Below are 17,658 nucleotides of genomic sequence, written 5' to 3' on the forward strand. Positions count from 1 at the left end.
TTTTTTTTCTTTTTTTTGAGATGGAGTCTTGCTCTGTCTCCCAGGCTGGAGTGCAGTAGTGCGATCTTTGCTTACTATAATCTCTGCCTCCCAGGTTCAAGCAATTCTCTTGCTTCAGCCTCCCAAGTAGCTGGGACTACAGGCATGTGCCAACATGCCCAGCTAATTTTTGTGTTTTTAGTAGAGATGGAGTTTCACCATGTTGGCCAAGCTGGTATCGAACTTGTGACCTCAGGTGATCCACCCACCTCAGCTTCCCAAAGTGCTGGGATTACGGTGTGAGCCACCACACCCAGCCAGAAAACTGTCTTGCCTTTCTTATCCTTTACCTCCTTGGCACACTTAAGCACAAATTTTTTTTCAGACTAATATGTTAATATAAAGTCTTCTCTCACTTTTTGTCTAGGTAAAATGGGCCATTTGGGCTTGCTTACTCTTTCCATATCAAGTTAGAAACTGACTCAGTGCTGGTTAAATATTTTTTTTAGAAGCTTAGTATTTTTAAGTGAACATTACCATTTCTAAAACATATTCTTGCCATGTTTTGTCATTTCTTAACCTTAGATGTCATCTTTAGTTGTATCTAACACAAAAAGTGTATGCTTAGACAGCCTTTCCCAAAATGTGTTCTCATTGAATATTAAATCCCCATTAAAACCATTTAGAGATGGTTCACTAAAGGGTTCCAGGGTAAAGTAAGTTTGGGAAGTACTTCATATCATACCCCCATAACTACCCTTAGAGATCACAACACACATTAAGGACACTGAAGGGTCCTGCAATGAATGGCCTTAATTTTAATTCATTTCTCAGATTTACTTGGCCACAGGACCTTTTTTTGCAGAGACCAGAGGAGAGGGGAGTGGTAACACCTGCAGAACTAGTGTTTTGAAGAACATACTTTAGAAAATGTGTAAAGCATAGGTCCTACCATTTTAGGTGTGTTTCAAGAAACATCTAATATTACTGCTGTGTACCACTATGTTTTATACTTGGACATAGCTTAAATGTTGAAGCCAGCTTATTACTAGCACTGAATTAGTGGGCCATGTTTATAATACCTGGCCTTGATGGTTGGGCAGCAGACAAGGTGGCTTGGGCAGAATGTCTCCATAGGTAGACTCTGTTCTTAGTTACCTTAATTTTGTTGCCCCAGTGTGCCCTCTGGCTATAAACTGCTCTCCCAGGTCTGCCCTGTCTATGCATATTTCAGAATTACCTTTCCCATGGCACATTTTTATTTCTGCCTCGATCTGCATTCTTATTTCTACAGTGTTAGGTACTAGGAAAGGATTTTGAGTAACTACTTGGTACATTCACTGAAAATGGAGCTGTTCTTATTGAGACCATTTGTTGCTAGTTTTGCTTGCTTCCTCCTCCATCTAACCACTTCCACCTTACAACCCCATAAACTATTGCTTATTGTGTCAGTTAGCTGTTGCCTGTCTTTTTTGCCTCTAGCTGATTTGATCTTACTGTATATTTCATTTTAGTCATAGCTTATGTTTCCTATATAATTTCACTGTGGACTTGACAAAAAAGTAGTCCAGATGACCTAATGAAAAAACGTGTTTAGAATTTTGTGCTAAGATGCCTGACCTCCATCACAGAATTGTATGGTGCTTGCTTGACTCCATACCTCTGACTCAGGTTAAAATATTTAACAGAGCAGGCGTGGTGGCTTATGCCTGTAATCTCAGCACTTTGGGAGGCCAAGGCAGGTGGATTGCTTGAGCCCAGGAGTTCAAGACCAGCCTAACCAACATGGCAAAACCCTGCCTCTACAAAAATTAGCCAGGCATGATGGCATGAGCCTGTAGTCCCAGCCTCTCAGAAGGCTAAGGTGGGAGAATTGCTTAGAGCTCAGAAGGTTGAGGCTGCAGTGAGCCATGTTCACACACTGCACTTCAGCCTGGGCAACAGAGTGAAACCCTGCCTTGGAAAAAAAAAAAATTTAACAAACATCTGAAGTACATTTTCTAAAGAGTCTCTTTACAGAAAATTATATATATATTATATATATATGTATGTGTGTATGTATATATGTGTGTGTGTATATTATATGTGTGTATTTTTTTTTTTTTTTTTTTTAGGTAGAGTCTTACTATGTCACCCAGGCTGGAGTGCAGTGGCATGATCTCAGCTCACTGCAGCCTCCACCTCCCAGGTTCAAGCGATTCTCCTGCCTTAGCCTCCCAAGTAGCTGGGACTACAGGCACACGCCACAACACCAGACTAATTTTCGTATTTTTAGTAGAGACGGGGTTTCACCATGTTGGGCAGGCTGGTCTCAAACTCCTGACCTCAAGTGATCTGCCCGCCTCAGCCTCCCAAAGTGCCGGGATTACAAGGCATGAGACATCGCACCCGGCCTAGAAAATGATACTTCTTACTACTCTTGTTTAGCATGCTACATACACACACACACACACACACATATGTGGATTTCATACACACAAATGAAATACACAAATGTGTGTGTGTGTGTGTATACATAATTTTACTTTTTGGCCATGCAGGAAGTTACATCTTCCTACTAGTCTTACTTCTTTTAGATGGAACAGCTCTAGCCTTTAGTGCTAGAAGCAACAGTGGCTTCCAAACTTAGCACAAGCACAGTTGGATAATTCCCATTATGACTACATGCTTTTGGGTCTATCTGTTCTATCCCAATTTTGGTACCCATTGAGTTTGTTTTTGTCTTCCAAATTGGCTTGTATTCATTGATCTTATAACTATTGCATCTCTTGTTTAGAAATGTATTAACTTAGTTTACAGGTGAAAACAGTAATTTTAGCTTTTTTGGGATTGTGTGTGTGTTTTCATTTTTATCTGCTAAATTTCAAGGTCACACCATTGTGACCACTACTGATTTCCATCTTAGTAAAGTCAATACTTTACACTTTATTCATCGTTAAGTAGGGTCAACACTCGGACTAGCAGTTATCTATCTAGTCACCACTAGCAACCTCTTAGACTGCCTGATATATTTTAGTTGTGAATCAGAATTTTAGAGCTAGAAGAAAAAATGATTATCTAGTTCCATGTTTTTTTTTTTTTTTTTTTTTTGAAACCAAGTTTTGCTCTGTTGCCCAGGCTAGAGTGCAATGGTGCAGTCTCAGCTCACTGCAACTTCTGTCTCCTGGGTTCAAGCGATTCTCCTACCTCAGCCTCCCAAGGAGCTGGGATTGCAGGCACCTGCCACCACACCCGGCTGATTTTTATATTTTTATTGGAGATGGGTTTCACCATGTTGCCTAGGCTGGCCTTGAACTCCTGACCTCAAGTGATCCACCCACCTCGGCCTCCCAAAATGTTGGGATTACAGGCGTGAGCCACTGCGCCTGGCCACTATGCTCACTTTTTACAGCAAGAAAACATATTTGGAAAGTCTAAGTGATTTACCCAAAACTATGTATTAGTGGTACTGCTAGGACTAGAATCCAAGCCTCCTGTCTCCATGTTTTTGTTCTTTTTATTATGACCTTATTTGCCTAGTGCTGTTTTCTCTGTAGTAATAATTCATACCACATTGCTTCAAGTGGTTTTAAAATGCTTCATTCTCATGCTTTCTCTTGAGTTTCCATACTTGTGAACATCATTAGTTTTAATCTTTTTTTGCTTTGGTATCCTGTTTTTCACCTTTTTTCATTTCCATTAAATGTTGATTCATGTGTATCACCTCATTATGATTTTGGCTGTCTTCTAAATACCATACCCTATTTGAGAAGCTCAGATTTCAGCAAATCATTGAAATATTTCTAAGCACCCAGCTACTTGACATCATTCAGATAGAATGTGTTCATGAAAGCTACTTGACATCATTCAGATAGAATGTGTTCATGAAAGAACTTGCTCCATTTATTCAGAAATTGTTATTGCATAAACCTAGATTTTGTCCATTCAGTGTAGATTATGAGCAAAGGTGTCACTGATCTAGAAGTGGAGTAAGTTGAATCTGCTAGAATGCTTAGAGATGTTTGTTTCCTTTTAAGATCAGCTAAAGAAAATATTTTCTAAATATTTATTAGCTGTGTAGGTAGGTTATAAACTAGGTTTTCAACAGTTTTTTAACTTTTATCTGAAATAATTATAGATTCACAGGAAGTTGCAAATATAGTACAGAGAAGTCCCTTGCACCCTTCACCAGTTTCCTCCATGGTTACATCTTACATAATATACTATAATGTAAAAGCCAGGAACATGACATTGGTACAATATGTGTATATAGGTCTATATCATATCACATAGATTCATGTAACCACCACCACCACTATTAAGAACACCCTTCATAGTCACTGCCCCACAACCATCCCTTAGCCCTGGCACCCACTAACTAATGTTATAGTATTTTACTCAATTTATACCTTGCTCCAGGCTGGACCTGATTTTTGGAAACTAAATACTTAAATTAATTTGCCTGTCATTGGTATCCCAGTTATCCTGATAGTCATATTATAATATCATGGATTAGACTTTTCAAAAATAACTGATTCATGCTCCTTTTCTATAGAAAACAGCAAGTGACCTTACCTACCCAGAAAAAAGTTAATACAAAGTTTTAACAGTGCCTGCCTTACAATAAAGTGTAGTGTTAAGTGATGTCCAAAAAAACTGATAACAAAGTCTAATAAAATACAGCCTATTTTACCACCCCCAAAAGAAAAGAAAAAAACCAACATTTTTTTCTTGTGAGAATATTCTTAAAATGAAGTGTGAATGCTCATTTTAAAGATGTTTTTGCACTGCCTTCCATCTTAAATTTACCATTTGCTTATTTTATATGTTTGACAGTTAAGAAATTTAAACCCCTGGAATAGTGGTTTTTTTTTCTTTTTTTTTGGAGACAGTGGCACGATCTTGGCAACCTCCGCATCCCGAGTTCAAGCTATTCTCCTGCCTCAGCCTCTCAAGTAGCTGGGATTACAGGCGTGTGCCACCATGCCTGGCTAATTTTTTGTATTTTCAGTAGAGACAGGGTTTCACTGTGTTAGCCAGGATGGTCTCCATCTCCTGACCTCGTGATCCGCCCTCCTTGGATCCCGAAGTTCTGGGATTACAGGCTTGAGCCACTGCGCCCAGCCTGAGCATCCCTTTAGTTTTGTTTTAGTATTGTTTTTAAAATTCTATGCTCACTTCAGCAGCACATTATTAAAATTGGCAAGGTACAGAGGAGATTAGCGTGGCCCCTATACAAGGATGACACCCAAAATTAAATTCTGGTATCTAATACGTAATTTCTAAATTAAAGAAGTTGATTAAAATAAATATTTTAAATCAACACTTTAAAAATGTCTCATTTATTAGCCCATGATTTTCTTCAAAATTTGGAAAATTGTAAGGAACCAGACAGACCTTAGACATTGAATCTTCTCATTTTATACCATGTTTTTTTATTGTAATCACACCAATAGTTTAAATCACGATTTGAGAATAGATTGAAATCTTGGCATAGAATCAGTTCATAAATTTGTTTAAAAATGTAAAGATAATTTCATTTCCCAGATACAGCTTTTTAAATGTCAATAACCTGTACTGTTTGTAAATTTTGCAATTTCAGTTTGTGCTAATATTTGCAGGTAACCTTCTGAAATTGTAAATTATCCCAATTTTGTCTTTAGGTACTTTGTTGCCTAATGGTCTTGCTATAATTTTTTTTTAAAAGGATTCTTTACGTTGCTACAACCTGTACTGATTAATTTTGATTTTTTGGTTTTCAACTCTAGGAGTCTCTACCACCCGTCCAGTTTGACTGGAGTAGCAGTGGCCTTACTAACCCTTTAGATGGTACGTCTCTCCGTAGAGCCTCTAGCACCAGAGCTAGAGTTAAGAAAGCTACAAAGTTCAGACAAACTTCTCTCTGCTGATTTCCTTTTTTGTTTGAACATAACTTATTCTTATCTTTGGAAATTCAGGCTTTCTTTCTGAATAGTAATTGCTCAAGAAACCAGCCGTTACTATTATCAACAGTATTAATGTCCAAATATAGGTAATAGTAGTTAGGTAAAATTTTAGTTTCTTTATCTTAAGTCAAAAGTAAGCTTCTTTATTTTTTACAAATATCTAGGTAGTTTAAAAAATTTTAGCTAGGACCAATTTACCTTGAATTTTTTTCTGTAAGTTTTAATTTATGGAATTTTCTTGGATGCAAAGTCTTGTGGCTAGAGGCTGCTTCAAAGCACAAAGCACAATTATTTAACCAAAAACAATGTGCATAGATCCATGTTTATTGACTTAAAGTAGCTTTTAGATTTAATATTTTATAGAGCACCTATATGCAAATAGAAAATAAATTTCACGATCCTTTTCTAAAGCGTGTCTCCAAATGTTAGTAGGCAGTTCTAAAAATAATTGGTTTCACTTATGGCTTTAAAAGAAAATCCTCAAAAAGGAATAACTTATTCCAGTAATGTAATGTGGGCTTTTTAAAATAAGTAACACACCAATGCTAGTTTCTAGTGTTGACACCACAAGTTTTAAGTGGATCCCAAGATGTAATTGGTCTTACTCCTTGTGCTTAAGTTGTTCGAGCCATTGTCTAAAACACCTGTCATTGTCTAAACGGCAATTATTTTGCCATTGTAAAAAGACACTATCAGCTTGGCCTTATAGTGGGGTCCTAGGATATCTGGAAAGCATCCAATTGAATTAATATAGTGCTGAAGGAAAGCCTGGATGCACTTTTTGCTGTTGTCTGGTGTCTTCAGTCAAATCATCATGCTTTTTATTAACAAACAACTTCTTTAAAAATGTATACTATTTCTGATTACTGTTTCAGAGTTAAAGGGGAACAGTACAGCTTGAGGTTGCACATCAGGGTAGGGTAGTTATGACATTCTTTATTATGTTATTTTAAACTAAACATATTGGTGCGTGTCCTGAAACTGACAACTTTGTCACTTTTTAAAAAGCATTAATTAGAAACCAGTATTACTAACATGAAAGATTGATTTGGGCATGTACAGCGATTTTTAATATTGGGTTGAGATTAAAGTATTGTTTCCCTTTAACGGGTACGCTTTCCTTTTGGTCCTTCTGGTATGGCTTCCAGTTTTGATTGAAGGAACTGAACTCCTAAAACCTTACTAAGTGTTACATTCTTTACATTGTACATGAGAAAATGTACATTGAATTAAACTGTTACTTTAGAAATGTCCTTAGTAATGAAAAACTAATACTGTACACATTGTTTTAATGTTGATTTTTAAAATGTGTAATGATTACTAATTATAACCTGCATGTTCAAGTGTGTGTCTTACCCCTTTTTACACATAACCCCTCCTCCCTTGGCTTACCTTCTGTGTGGCTGCCTACCAACACGGTCACTGAATTTCAAGCTAGTGGAGGTTCCACTCTTCTGAACCTTGATTTCTTTGGGCCCGTGGATGACAGTAGCTCTAGCAGCAGCACCACAATCCCAGGTCAGCAGAGTGTTAAAACCACAATTCCAGTTTATTTACTAAAAGCATGACCACATCACTTGACTTTCCTATAAACAAGGAAACAAGTAGATTGTATTCTCTATGTCTTTTTAATACTTTTCTTTCATCTGTTATTTTCTAGTATCTGATTACAAAAAAAAAATGACTTATGTGAAATGTATTTCAAGGAAAACTTTCTCAAAGTGTAATATTCAAAGCTGAAAGTAGTTTCTAGGAATAAAACATCCCTAATGTCCTTAGAGAGTTAAAGGTAGGGTTGTTGGGTTTTTTTCCCTCTAAGTGGAAAATGTGATATTTTATAGCTTATTTTTAAAAGCATATTCTATAAAGCCATTTGAAAAAAATACAAGTTTAGAGATAGAATATTTTAGTATACAAAGATGACTTTACATTGTAGTGCCTGTAATAATATAACCTTTACGAATTCCAGCATTCAATTAGTTGCTTATTAGTGCTGCTAAATATATAATTAGGTTCCAAAATGTTGGAGTCTAGCACTAAGTATATAGTCCCATATAGAACTATTTCTGTTTTTATGTAGCTCTTAAATAGAAAGTATACTGTTAGTTTTCCATGGGGAAAAAAATGTTACAAAAGTTAATAGTAGAAAATAATTGCTATGAGATACTAAAAGCTAGAAATTAAAAATTACTGGAGTGCCTGTTAATGTTCAGCCCTGCAAAAGTTCAGTTCATTGACCAAAGGACTAATGTACTTTGTCATTTTCTAACTGAATAAAAGATTAAAATTATAATGGCATTTTTATGTTTACATTTTATTCAATATTATTTTAATAACTGTCGTCCCAACATGTGATCTGGTAATCATGCCCATTGATCACCAGACAGCTGTTGGGGTGCCATATAGATGCCCATGCCCAGAATGCATAGTGAGAGTCCCTTTCTGTCCCCACCAGTGGCTAGTTTCACAACTGGCCTGGTTCCTGAAAATTCACTGGTTTTGTGCTATTCCACTAGATAGTGCTACCACCCACTTCCAACAGTTGAGCAGCCATGATGGGATATGGATGGGGGAGACTAATAGTCAGCTCAGAGTGAACCTGGGACCCAGGAAGCCCTTGAGATTTGTTTATGGAAATCTGATTCTGCTGCAGGGAAGTTCCAAGGTCATTTGGTATAGAGTGACTGGATTCCTCAAATCCAAGCCCCTGATTGTTCTTACTGTTTTCAAGATTTTGCAAGCATATGAAAAACCAATCTGTCTGGTTTTGACTTCAAAATGCTATTGTACTATTTACTTAAATTACTTCTAAATTTACATTTTATCTATGCAATGACCTGGGTAAGCTAATTGTCTGACATTTTAGAATACTTACTGGGGGGTGGGAGGGACAACCAAAAACATGTATATCCTTTTGTTACTATATTCCCAAGAATTAAGCTCCCATTTTAAATTTGCTGTCAGCTTTGTTTTGTCATAAACTGTATTATCATTTGAATGAGGTCACTGTTTTTCTTTTGGGTCCCTAAAAACCTGGTTTAAATTTAATTTTTGGTTACATTTCAAACTCATTTAAAAACCATTCATAGGAGCACAAATAACGTGGCTATATAAAGAAGTACAGAAATGACCTGATAATCAGGCTCAGTGTACACAGCTGCAAGAAGAGCAAGCGGTTTCAGAAGCTTAGAGCTGTAATGGAAGTGAAATCAGCATGGTCAAATGCAGTTCTCATTACTTTGGAGCCTTTTAAATATTTTTGTTCAATATTTTCATTAATATGCTCTAGCTGCTATATAAATTTGATTACTATATATTTGCTTTGGCTTCTTTTTATTGCTATTGGGTTTTGTTAAAACTTACCATCAAGCTACAGGTATCAACACCTTCCTTAGTATTCCATTTCACCACTTGCTTGCATTTTTTCTGACTTGTTTCTGGGAAAGTCATTTTGTCTTAGCTTGCGGTTAATTATTTTGTGTGTGAGACTTAGGAGGTTGGCATAGAACTTGGTTGGCTAGCTTTAGTAATGTAACTAAACTATGCCTCATTAAGGCTCTTAAAAAAAAAAAAACCTTCCATTAAAAAAATTACTCTCCAATTATTATAGTAAATAGTTGTCTTGTTTTTGAAAAATCTAACCATAGTTTGGGGGGGGGTTTTGGTGTAGTGGTAGTTATTTGGGGGTGTGATTTTGTTGTCTTTTTTTATTAATCTGCCACTTTACTGTTTGACAGCCAAGTGGCCAGTATTTTATAAACCCAACTAAGTTTTTACTAGCACTTTCCTACTGCCAGTCAGAATGCAGTTATTTATTCTGCCCTATACACTAGACAGCAGCTTAAATTTTGTGGTTGCTGGAATCTAGCCTTTAGAGAGAGGGAAGTACTTTGGGCTCATTTGGTCCCTTTACAGACATATACAATTTTTTACATTTTAATTGCAACCCATATTCTTATTACAGGAACACAAAGGAAAGTCCTTTTAAAGTATATTTTGAAACTGTACCTTAATGAAATATTGAGAACTTGGGAGAGTCAACATACATTTTCTATAGCCTTCCTCCCTCGTTAGACTTCGTAACTGTGGAAGTCGCTTTTGCTTGTCTGATTTCTGTAAACATCTGAGATCTGTTTACTTCTGTAAAGTTGGTTAATAGAAGTCAGTTTCTGATTTTTTAATTTGCTAAGTATCTTAAAAGGAAAAAACTTGTTACTCTAAATATATGCATTTATATATAACTTATATATAACTTTATCTGCTGATCTTACAGGGCATTTTTTTTAAAAGAAATAATAAGTAAAAACTTCAGAAACTGTAAGACATTCTTCCTTAGAATTTTGCTTTGCTGTTACACCCTGCAACTCATGAACTTTTTTTCTTAAGTTATTTGCTGGTACCAGGAGAGTGTAGGATTAAAAACTTTTTTTTTTTTACTCTGAATATCTTTATTATCCAAAGTGTAACTTAAATTTAAAATATTTAAACTGTTCTTTTCCATGTTATTGTTGTCATCATTGCTATAAATCTGTATTACATGAGAAATATGCAAAGTTATATGTATATTTTAATGAAGTCAGATGGGGGAGATTTTTTAAATCAATTTTTGCAATAAATCTAACCCTCTGAGCTTCCTTTTGAATTACTCTAACAAGATATTTGAACTAATGACTACCAGATTCAGATATGAGACTACAGAAATATAATTAACCCTATAGACAAGAATTTTCATTTTGTCCAAAAGTGGTACTTTTACTCACCTTTTCTGAAAATCTTTTACCCTCCCCACCTCTAACCTGAATAAAGAACTATGTGGTATATGTTTATGATTAGTCCTTAGTCAAAATATATTTAAACGAACCAGATCATTTACCATGTTTGAGACTTTATATTAGCTTCTAAATCTTTTTCAGTGAAAGAAAATAGAGAAAAAATAAGGAGGTGAGGAAACAGGAAAATTTTTTAAATGAGGTTAGTTAATTGAAAAATGGGATGTCATATCATGTGCATTCTTTTTATAAAACATTGATAATTTTATATCCCTTCCTGATCCAAATTGAGGGAGTTTTCTATAGCAGATAGAAATTTTAGAAATATTTGGTTAGCATCTGCTGCATAAATGCTAGCTTAAGGATATATTCATTCCAAAATGGAATTTGAAAAGTATTTTCCTGTTTTATAAAAACTCCAAAAAGTAGAGTTCATAATTTAAAAAATAAATGCAGTATTCCAGTGTTCTGAAGATAGTTCTGTTTGTAAAAGACTCAGATGTTTACAGAATATTGCCTTTTGCATCTTGGATTGTGGCTAACTGGGTAACCCACTGCAGCCTACCATCACTAACTATCATTTTATACTATAAGGTGTGGATCCGGAGTTGTATGAGTTAACAACTTCTAAGCTGGAAATCTCCACCTCAAGCCTCAAAGTGACTGATGCATTTGCGAGACTCATGTCTACAGTAGAGAAGACAAGCACATCTACCAGGTAAACAGTTAGTGTCAATTGTACCCACATTTTGAATTCTGAGACAAAATGGCCCAAAGGAAAAAGCACGTTAAGTTGGCAGCATTTCAATATATTGTATTACAACTTGCTTTATAAAAGTCAGTTGATGCCCAAGTCCAGAAAATATTATCAAATTATGTTTAATTATGAACTTAATAGAACAGGATTATTTCATAAGAGATTGGCCAAGGCTGACAGACGTGGTTTTCTTCCCCCCTCCCGCCTCCTCTTTGTAGAGACTAATTCTGATTAAGTATTGTGATCATAAGGCCATTATAGAAACACTCTCCCTTTCTCTTCATAATTGCTGAGAAGATGATCTTTGAGAACCCAGTTTTATAATCCTGGAGTCACCTAGGCTGATCTTTTTACTTGCAGGCTAAGATGGTTCTTGGAATTTTCATTGACGTGCACCTCTGATTTGGGAGGTAAAGCCTTACTTTACCAGGCTTTCTAGAAGCCCCTTCAGAGGCATGTCCTATAGAAAAGTAATTACCATCTCCCTATGTTGGAACTAAAGGCACGGAATGTCACTCGGGCCATGTGTTTGGGATTCAGAAAATCTTTAGTTTCATATGATTAGGCTGGTACAATCCATTGCTTTGAATTACTGTTAACCATGAGACTGAGCCAGTTTCTAACAGGAAGATGTCATTCTGAACCAGGAAATCACTAGTGCAAAAGCAAATACTGGTTGATTGGCACACCAGCTCTGCTGTCTCAATCCGCGATTCATCAGCGTTTTAAAGTGGAACTATTTACCCATTGGTTGCCCACTTTGAAAGAAGTCTTATAGCTCTTTCTCCTGAATAAATACATGCCAATCACATGTTAAATTCAGGTTTATATTTTAAATAGATTCTTCTATAGAAAAACATCAATTTAAAAAAGCCTTTTTTATTGTGAGTAATAAATGTTCATCACTCTTAACTTTAGCTTGAATTATCACATTGTCGTTTAAAACTGTGTGTGCTTAGGCCGGGCGCGGTGGCTCAAGCCTGTAATCCCAGCACTTTGGGAGGCCGAGACGGGCGGATCGCGAGGTCAGGAGATCAAGACCATCCTGGCTAACACAGTGAAACTCCGTCTCTACTAAAAAATACAAAAAACTAGCCGGGCGAGATGGCGGGCGCCTGTAGTCCCAGCTACTCGGGAGGCTGAGGCAGGAGAATGGCGTAAACCCGGGAGGCGGAGCTTGCAGTAAGCTGAGATCCGGCCACTGCACTCCAGCCTGGGCGACAGAGCGAGACTCCGTCTCAAAAGAAAAAAAAAAAAAAACCGTGTGTGTTTTTATTCCCCCAGATTTTTCTTGTTACCAATACATATAATGATGAAATACATTATTATACATTTCATAATTGTAGACTACCTTTAACTTTTCCCTAGAATGGCTTTGTAGCATGTAAATCCTTGTCTGCCAGTTCTCTCCATTGTGCTCATTGCCCCATCTCTTTACAGTATGCCACCTGGCACTGCCAAAGCCTCCTCTTCAATGAACCTACTTGTAAATGTGGCTATGTGGATTTTTTTTTTCTAATTTTTTCTCTTTCCAAATAAATCACTTCTTCAAATTGAAACTCCTCTCATAGAAAAAAATGGATGAGAAATTTGTATGTGTTAACTAAAAGCTAACGCACATTTGACTTAAAAATAAAAAAGGATGCTTTTATTGTTTGGATTTCCCCCTGCTATTTTTAGGACAACCCCTTCTAGGACAGTTCTACTCTTTCCTCACTTTGTTTCCTCTGCATTCTCACTGACGAAAGAACTATAATTTTGAACATCGCAGTGATGAGAATTCATTTTGTGCCATTAGGAGGAGCTCTAAACCACGTTAGGCTCTCCTGATTCTTTAACTCATCTTTGAAACACGCTGAATCTAGAGAACTCTTCCAAGCCCTATCACTTTAAGAAGCTATTTTTTCTCTTGTTCTATACTAATAGGGAATGAACTTATCATGTATCCTGGAGTTAACGTCTGCTAATTCTGTATTGAGTTACTCGCTAGGACCTGTCCAGCATCATGTTTAAAACAAAAATTGGAGAGAACAAGTTGCCAACTTTGTATTTTCTGTTTTGAGAAATGTCATTTGAAAATGGTAAATACAAATGCCCACAAGTATTAAAATACTGTAAAATGTCCCAACGAGTGATTCTCAATTGTATAGAGCAGAGACAGGCTTGTGGCATAATTTCAGAAAGCATTTTTAATATCTTATTTTTAGGTTTTCTTTCATTTTTCTCTTGAATAAAGTGAACTGCAAAAAAGCTCAGCAAAATCTTCTTGGCTATTGACAGTAAGCAGAAGATAAAGTGAAAAGGCATTGTGATAGACTGTAGGGTAAGAAGGAGTTAAAACAGTGGTCAAGGTAGAGGAGAATGGACATGGACCAAACAATAACCAGTATTCTTTACTAAGTGCCTTTGAATGTGTGAGGGAATGTATATGGGCTCTTCTCTTTTGGAACACAAGTTGTGAAAGTGACTTCTCACTTTGAGTTTTTTAAAGATATGCAAGTTCTTAGTTTTAAAATAGTTCCATCTTCTTGCCTACCTTTCCTAATATGGAGGAAAATTACTTCCTATTGTAAATCACTACTAACTAGTGACAGCTAGTTAGTAGCCATAGACCTGTAACTGAAGTTTATACAGGTCAAAGAAATAGTGCCAAAAATAATAGATCTTTTATTCTTTTTAGGCCTTTTTATTGAGATAAAAATTTGTAATTAACTCAAGTGTTCAGTTCACTGGTTTTTAGTATATTCACAAAGTCGTGCAACCATCATCACTATCTAATTTCAAAACATTTTTATCACCCCAAAAAGAAACCCTGTACCCATTAGCAGTCACTCCTTATCCCTCTCGTTCCCCAGGCCCTGGCAACTACTAATCTGCTTTCTGTCTCTATGGATTTGTCTTTTCTGGTTATTTCACAAGGATGGAATTCTACAGTCTGCAGCCTTTTGTGTCTGGGTTTTGCTTAGCATTCTGTTCTCAAGTTCATTCATGTTGTAGTATGTATCCATATTTGTAGCATGTATCCGTATTTGGCTGCACAATATTTCACTGGACATAGCACATTTTGCTTATCTGTTAATCAGTTGATAATTGGGTTGTTTTCACTTTTTGACGATTATGAGTAATGCTGCTATGAACATTTGTGTATAAGTTTTTGTGTGGACAGATGTTTCCCACTCTCTTAGGAATGGAATTGCTGGGTCATATAGGAACTCTTAACTTTTTGGGGAAACTGCCAAACTTTTCCAAAGTGATGGCACCATTTTACATTCCCACTAATAACATACATTCAACTTCTCCACATTCTTACAACACTTGTTACTGTCTTTTTGGTTATAGCCATCGGTTTGAAGTGGTATCTCATTGACATTTTGGTTTGCATTTCCCTGATAGCTAATGATATTGAGCATCTTTTCATGTGTTTATCGACTATTTGTATATCTTCTGTGGAGAAATATCTATTCAGATCCTTTGCCTTTGTTTTGTTTTGTTTTAGTAGAGACAAGATCTCCGTATGTTGCCCCAGGCTGGTCTTGAACTCTTGAGCTCAAGCGATCTCCCTCCTCAGCCTCCCAAAGTATTGGGATTACAGGCATGAGCCACTGTGCCCAGCCATTTGCCTATATTTTAATTGGATAATTTGTCTTTTTATTGTTAGGTTGTAAGATTTTTAAGTATATTCTGGATACTAAGCCTTTATCAGAGAAATGATTTGAAGGTATCTTCTCCAATTCTGCAGGTTGTCTTTTCATTATCTTGATAGTATTCTTTGACACACAAAAGCTTTTAATTTTGATAAGATCTGATTTTTCTTGTGATTTAGGTATCATATGTAAGAAATCATTGCCCAATTCATGATCACAAAGATTTATACCTAGATTTTCTCCTAAGAGTTTTATAGTTTCAACTCTTACATTTACGTCTTTAATCCATTTTGAATTAATTTCTGTATATGGTATGAGGTAGGAGTCCACATTCATTCTTTTGCAGGTGGATATCCAGCTGTCTGAACACTGTTGAAAAATTTCCATCACTGAAAGGTCTTGGCACATTTGTCAAAAACAAGAATTAAAACACAATTGATCATGTTTTTTCCTGGACTCTTGATTAGAATCTATTGACAAAAAGGATACATCTTCACTAGAGAGAATATAGATCAAAATTAGGTCACTACCTTTGAGAAATGATGGTAACTTTTTATTTTCAAATTCTCCTTAAGTGTTAAGTGTTTACTTCTTTCCATATTCTAAGAAGACTAGCTCACAGCCATCCACAATGACTATAGATAAATGCACAAACTAAAACTGTGTAAACTTGTTTTTATTTTAAAATATAATTTCATATTGCCTCTGAAATAAAGCAATTATTTAAAACCCTAGAATAATTACCAACTGTTTCTTAGGTAAAAACTTATTTTTTGCTCTCTGTTCCTACACCCAAACTGTACTCCACAAATAGGGAAGTCCATTTAGGTGCACTTTTATTCACTATTGTTATAAATAACCGTTTATCATTATAGAAGTAGTAAAGTATATTTTAGAAAGTTAGGAAATCCAGACCAAAAAAAATTAAAAATGAAAGTATCACATTCTTACCATTCAGGATCACTAAACTCCTTAGTGTATATTCTTTCAGATCTTTTTCTATGCAAATATGTATGTGGGAAGGGGTTCTACCAAAAATGAGATTTTATGTCCATAGTGAATTGAACCTAATCTTAGTGGTCTCCATCTGTCAATTTCAGTGAGTTTTCATTTCATCTACTTAGGCTATATTCAGATTTCTCCAACTATCCTTTCTCGGCTTTGTACAAACCAGTATTCAATTGAAGACTATTGTATCTGGCTGTTAAGGCTCTTAAGTCCCTTTTAACCTAGCATATCTCCTCATTTCTTCTGTTTTCTGTTTAATAACAGTAGCTTGTATAAAGATTAGTCTGGGTGTCCTGCGGAATGTCCTAAAAACTCTGGATTTGTCTGTTTGCTTCCTTAAAGTAATATTTACTGTGTTATGTATCTCCCTATATTCCTGTAAATTGGAAATTATATCTAAAGGCTTGCTGAATTCAGGGTAAATATTTTGGCTAGAATGCATCCTAGGTGTTGTATCACATCAGAAGGTCCATACATCTAGTTGACTCCATTGTTAGTGGTGCTGAGATTGATGATTGGTGAGAAGCTGACCTTTTCCATTATACAGTCCCAGGTTTTCAATTGTCATGTATCTGGTTTTACTTTGGAATGATGCAGATATCCAGTTCCCCATCAAACATCCACATAATAGTTTTGCCACTATTTAACTGCAATTTAAAATGTAGATTTTCATCAGAAAAAAATGTTGGATTGCTCTTTCATTCTTCTAAGAAGCTAGTACTGAATGCAGTATTTGGTTCATCTGCTATATGCTTGATGCTTTTTCCCTTTTGAAGAACTTTAGTCCTAAACGTCATTGGATTTTTTATTCATTCTATAAAATTTTTTCAGTCTGGGTTCAACATGGTAACAGAAAAGTCCTAGGAATAAAAAAGCCTGTAGCTACCGTTCCTTTCTGGCTTTACCTCCTGGCTTCCTGCACCCCATCCAAGGAAAAAGGAAACATTTAGGTCAAAGAAATAACTTGTGTCACATCTAAGAATACCAGCTGTCCTTTACCATAAAAGAGAATTAGGCTTTTTATAATGAACAATTTGAAATGATCTTTGGTCTAAAGTTAATAATCTGTGTAACTATTCCTTCAATATATTTAATGTCACGGAAAAAATAAAGTTTGAATTGCAATCATGTGCTCAATTTGAGGCTCATTTGGCATTTTCTGTGGCTCACCTGCTGAGTAGACCTGGGTCACCAGGGGTTTTCATGTCTGTGCTAGGCACTAAACTGCTTATTTCTCATATCGGGGCCCAGTGCAGCAAAATATACTTCATCTACAGGACCCATAGGATTTAGAGATTTCCCTCTCCCAGAGTTCCGTCCTGCCTGTGTACATGCATAACACCAGCAACCAGCCCTGAATGCCGCTGCTTTTGGACCTGCTGTTTGCATCCCAACAGGCTGAGACTGGGTCTTAGTGAGCTGAGAGCTTTCTCTCCTGGAATTCCCCACTGGGAATAAAGCCTGAGGTTTATGTCCAGGGCAAGACTAAAATGACTTAGTCTTGCCCTGGACATACTTTGTTTCATGCTGAGGTTGTTTTAGGGGGTGGAGGGACAGGGAGAAATCCAGTTAGGTGG

At 36.2% G+C, this 17,658-nt stretch overlaps 1 protein-coding gene and 1 non-coding gene across 4 annotated transcripts in view; both read left to right on the plus strand.

The window, feature by feature from the left end:
* Positions 1-17,658, plus strand: part of AFTPH (aftiphilin) — a 70,522-nt gene that overhangs the window by 51,383 nt on the left and 1,481 nt on the right. The window contains exons 7-9 of one of the 3 annotated variants that reach the window (XM_003908731.5): positions 5,727-5,787; positions 7,338-7,421; positions 11,267-11,390. In XM_003908731.5, coding sequence (XP_003908780.1) covers positions 5,727-5,787; positions 7,338-7,421; positions 11,267-11,390 — 269 coding nt within the window. The remainder of the gene's footprint in view (positions 1-5,726; positions 5,788-7,337; positions 7,422-11,266; positions 11,391-17,658) is intronic. The other 2 variants (XM_003908730.5, XR_636502.4) reach the window with 2 other exon arrangements.
* Positions 5,130-5,235, plus strand: LOC116270397. Its single transcript, XR_004178438.1, has one exon. It is a non-coding gene; the product is annotated as a U6 spliceosomal RNA (small nuclear RNA).

Source organism: Papio anubis, chromosome 14, assembly GCF_008728515.1.
Source record: "Papio anubis isolate 15944 chromosome 14, Panubis1.0, whole genome shotgun sequence".
Classification (NCBI taxonomy): Eukaryota; Metazoa; Chordata; class Mammalia; order Primates; family Cercopithecidae; genus Papio; species Papio anubis.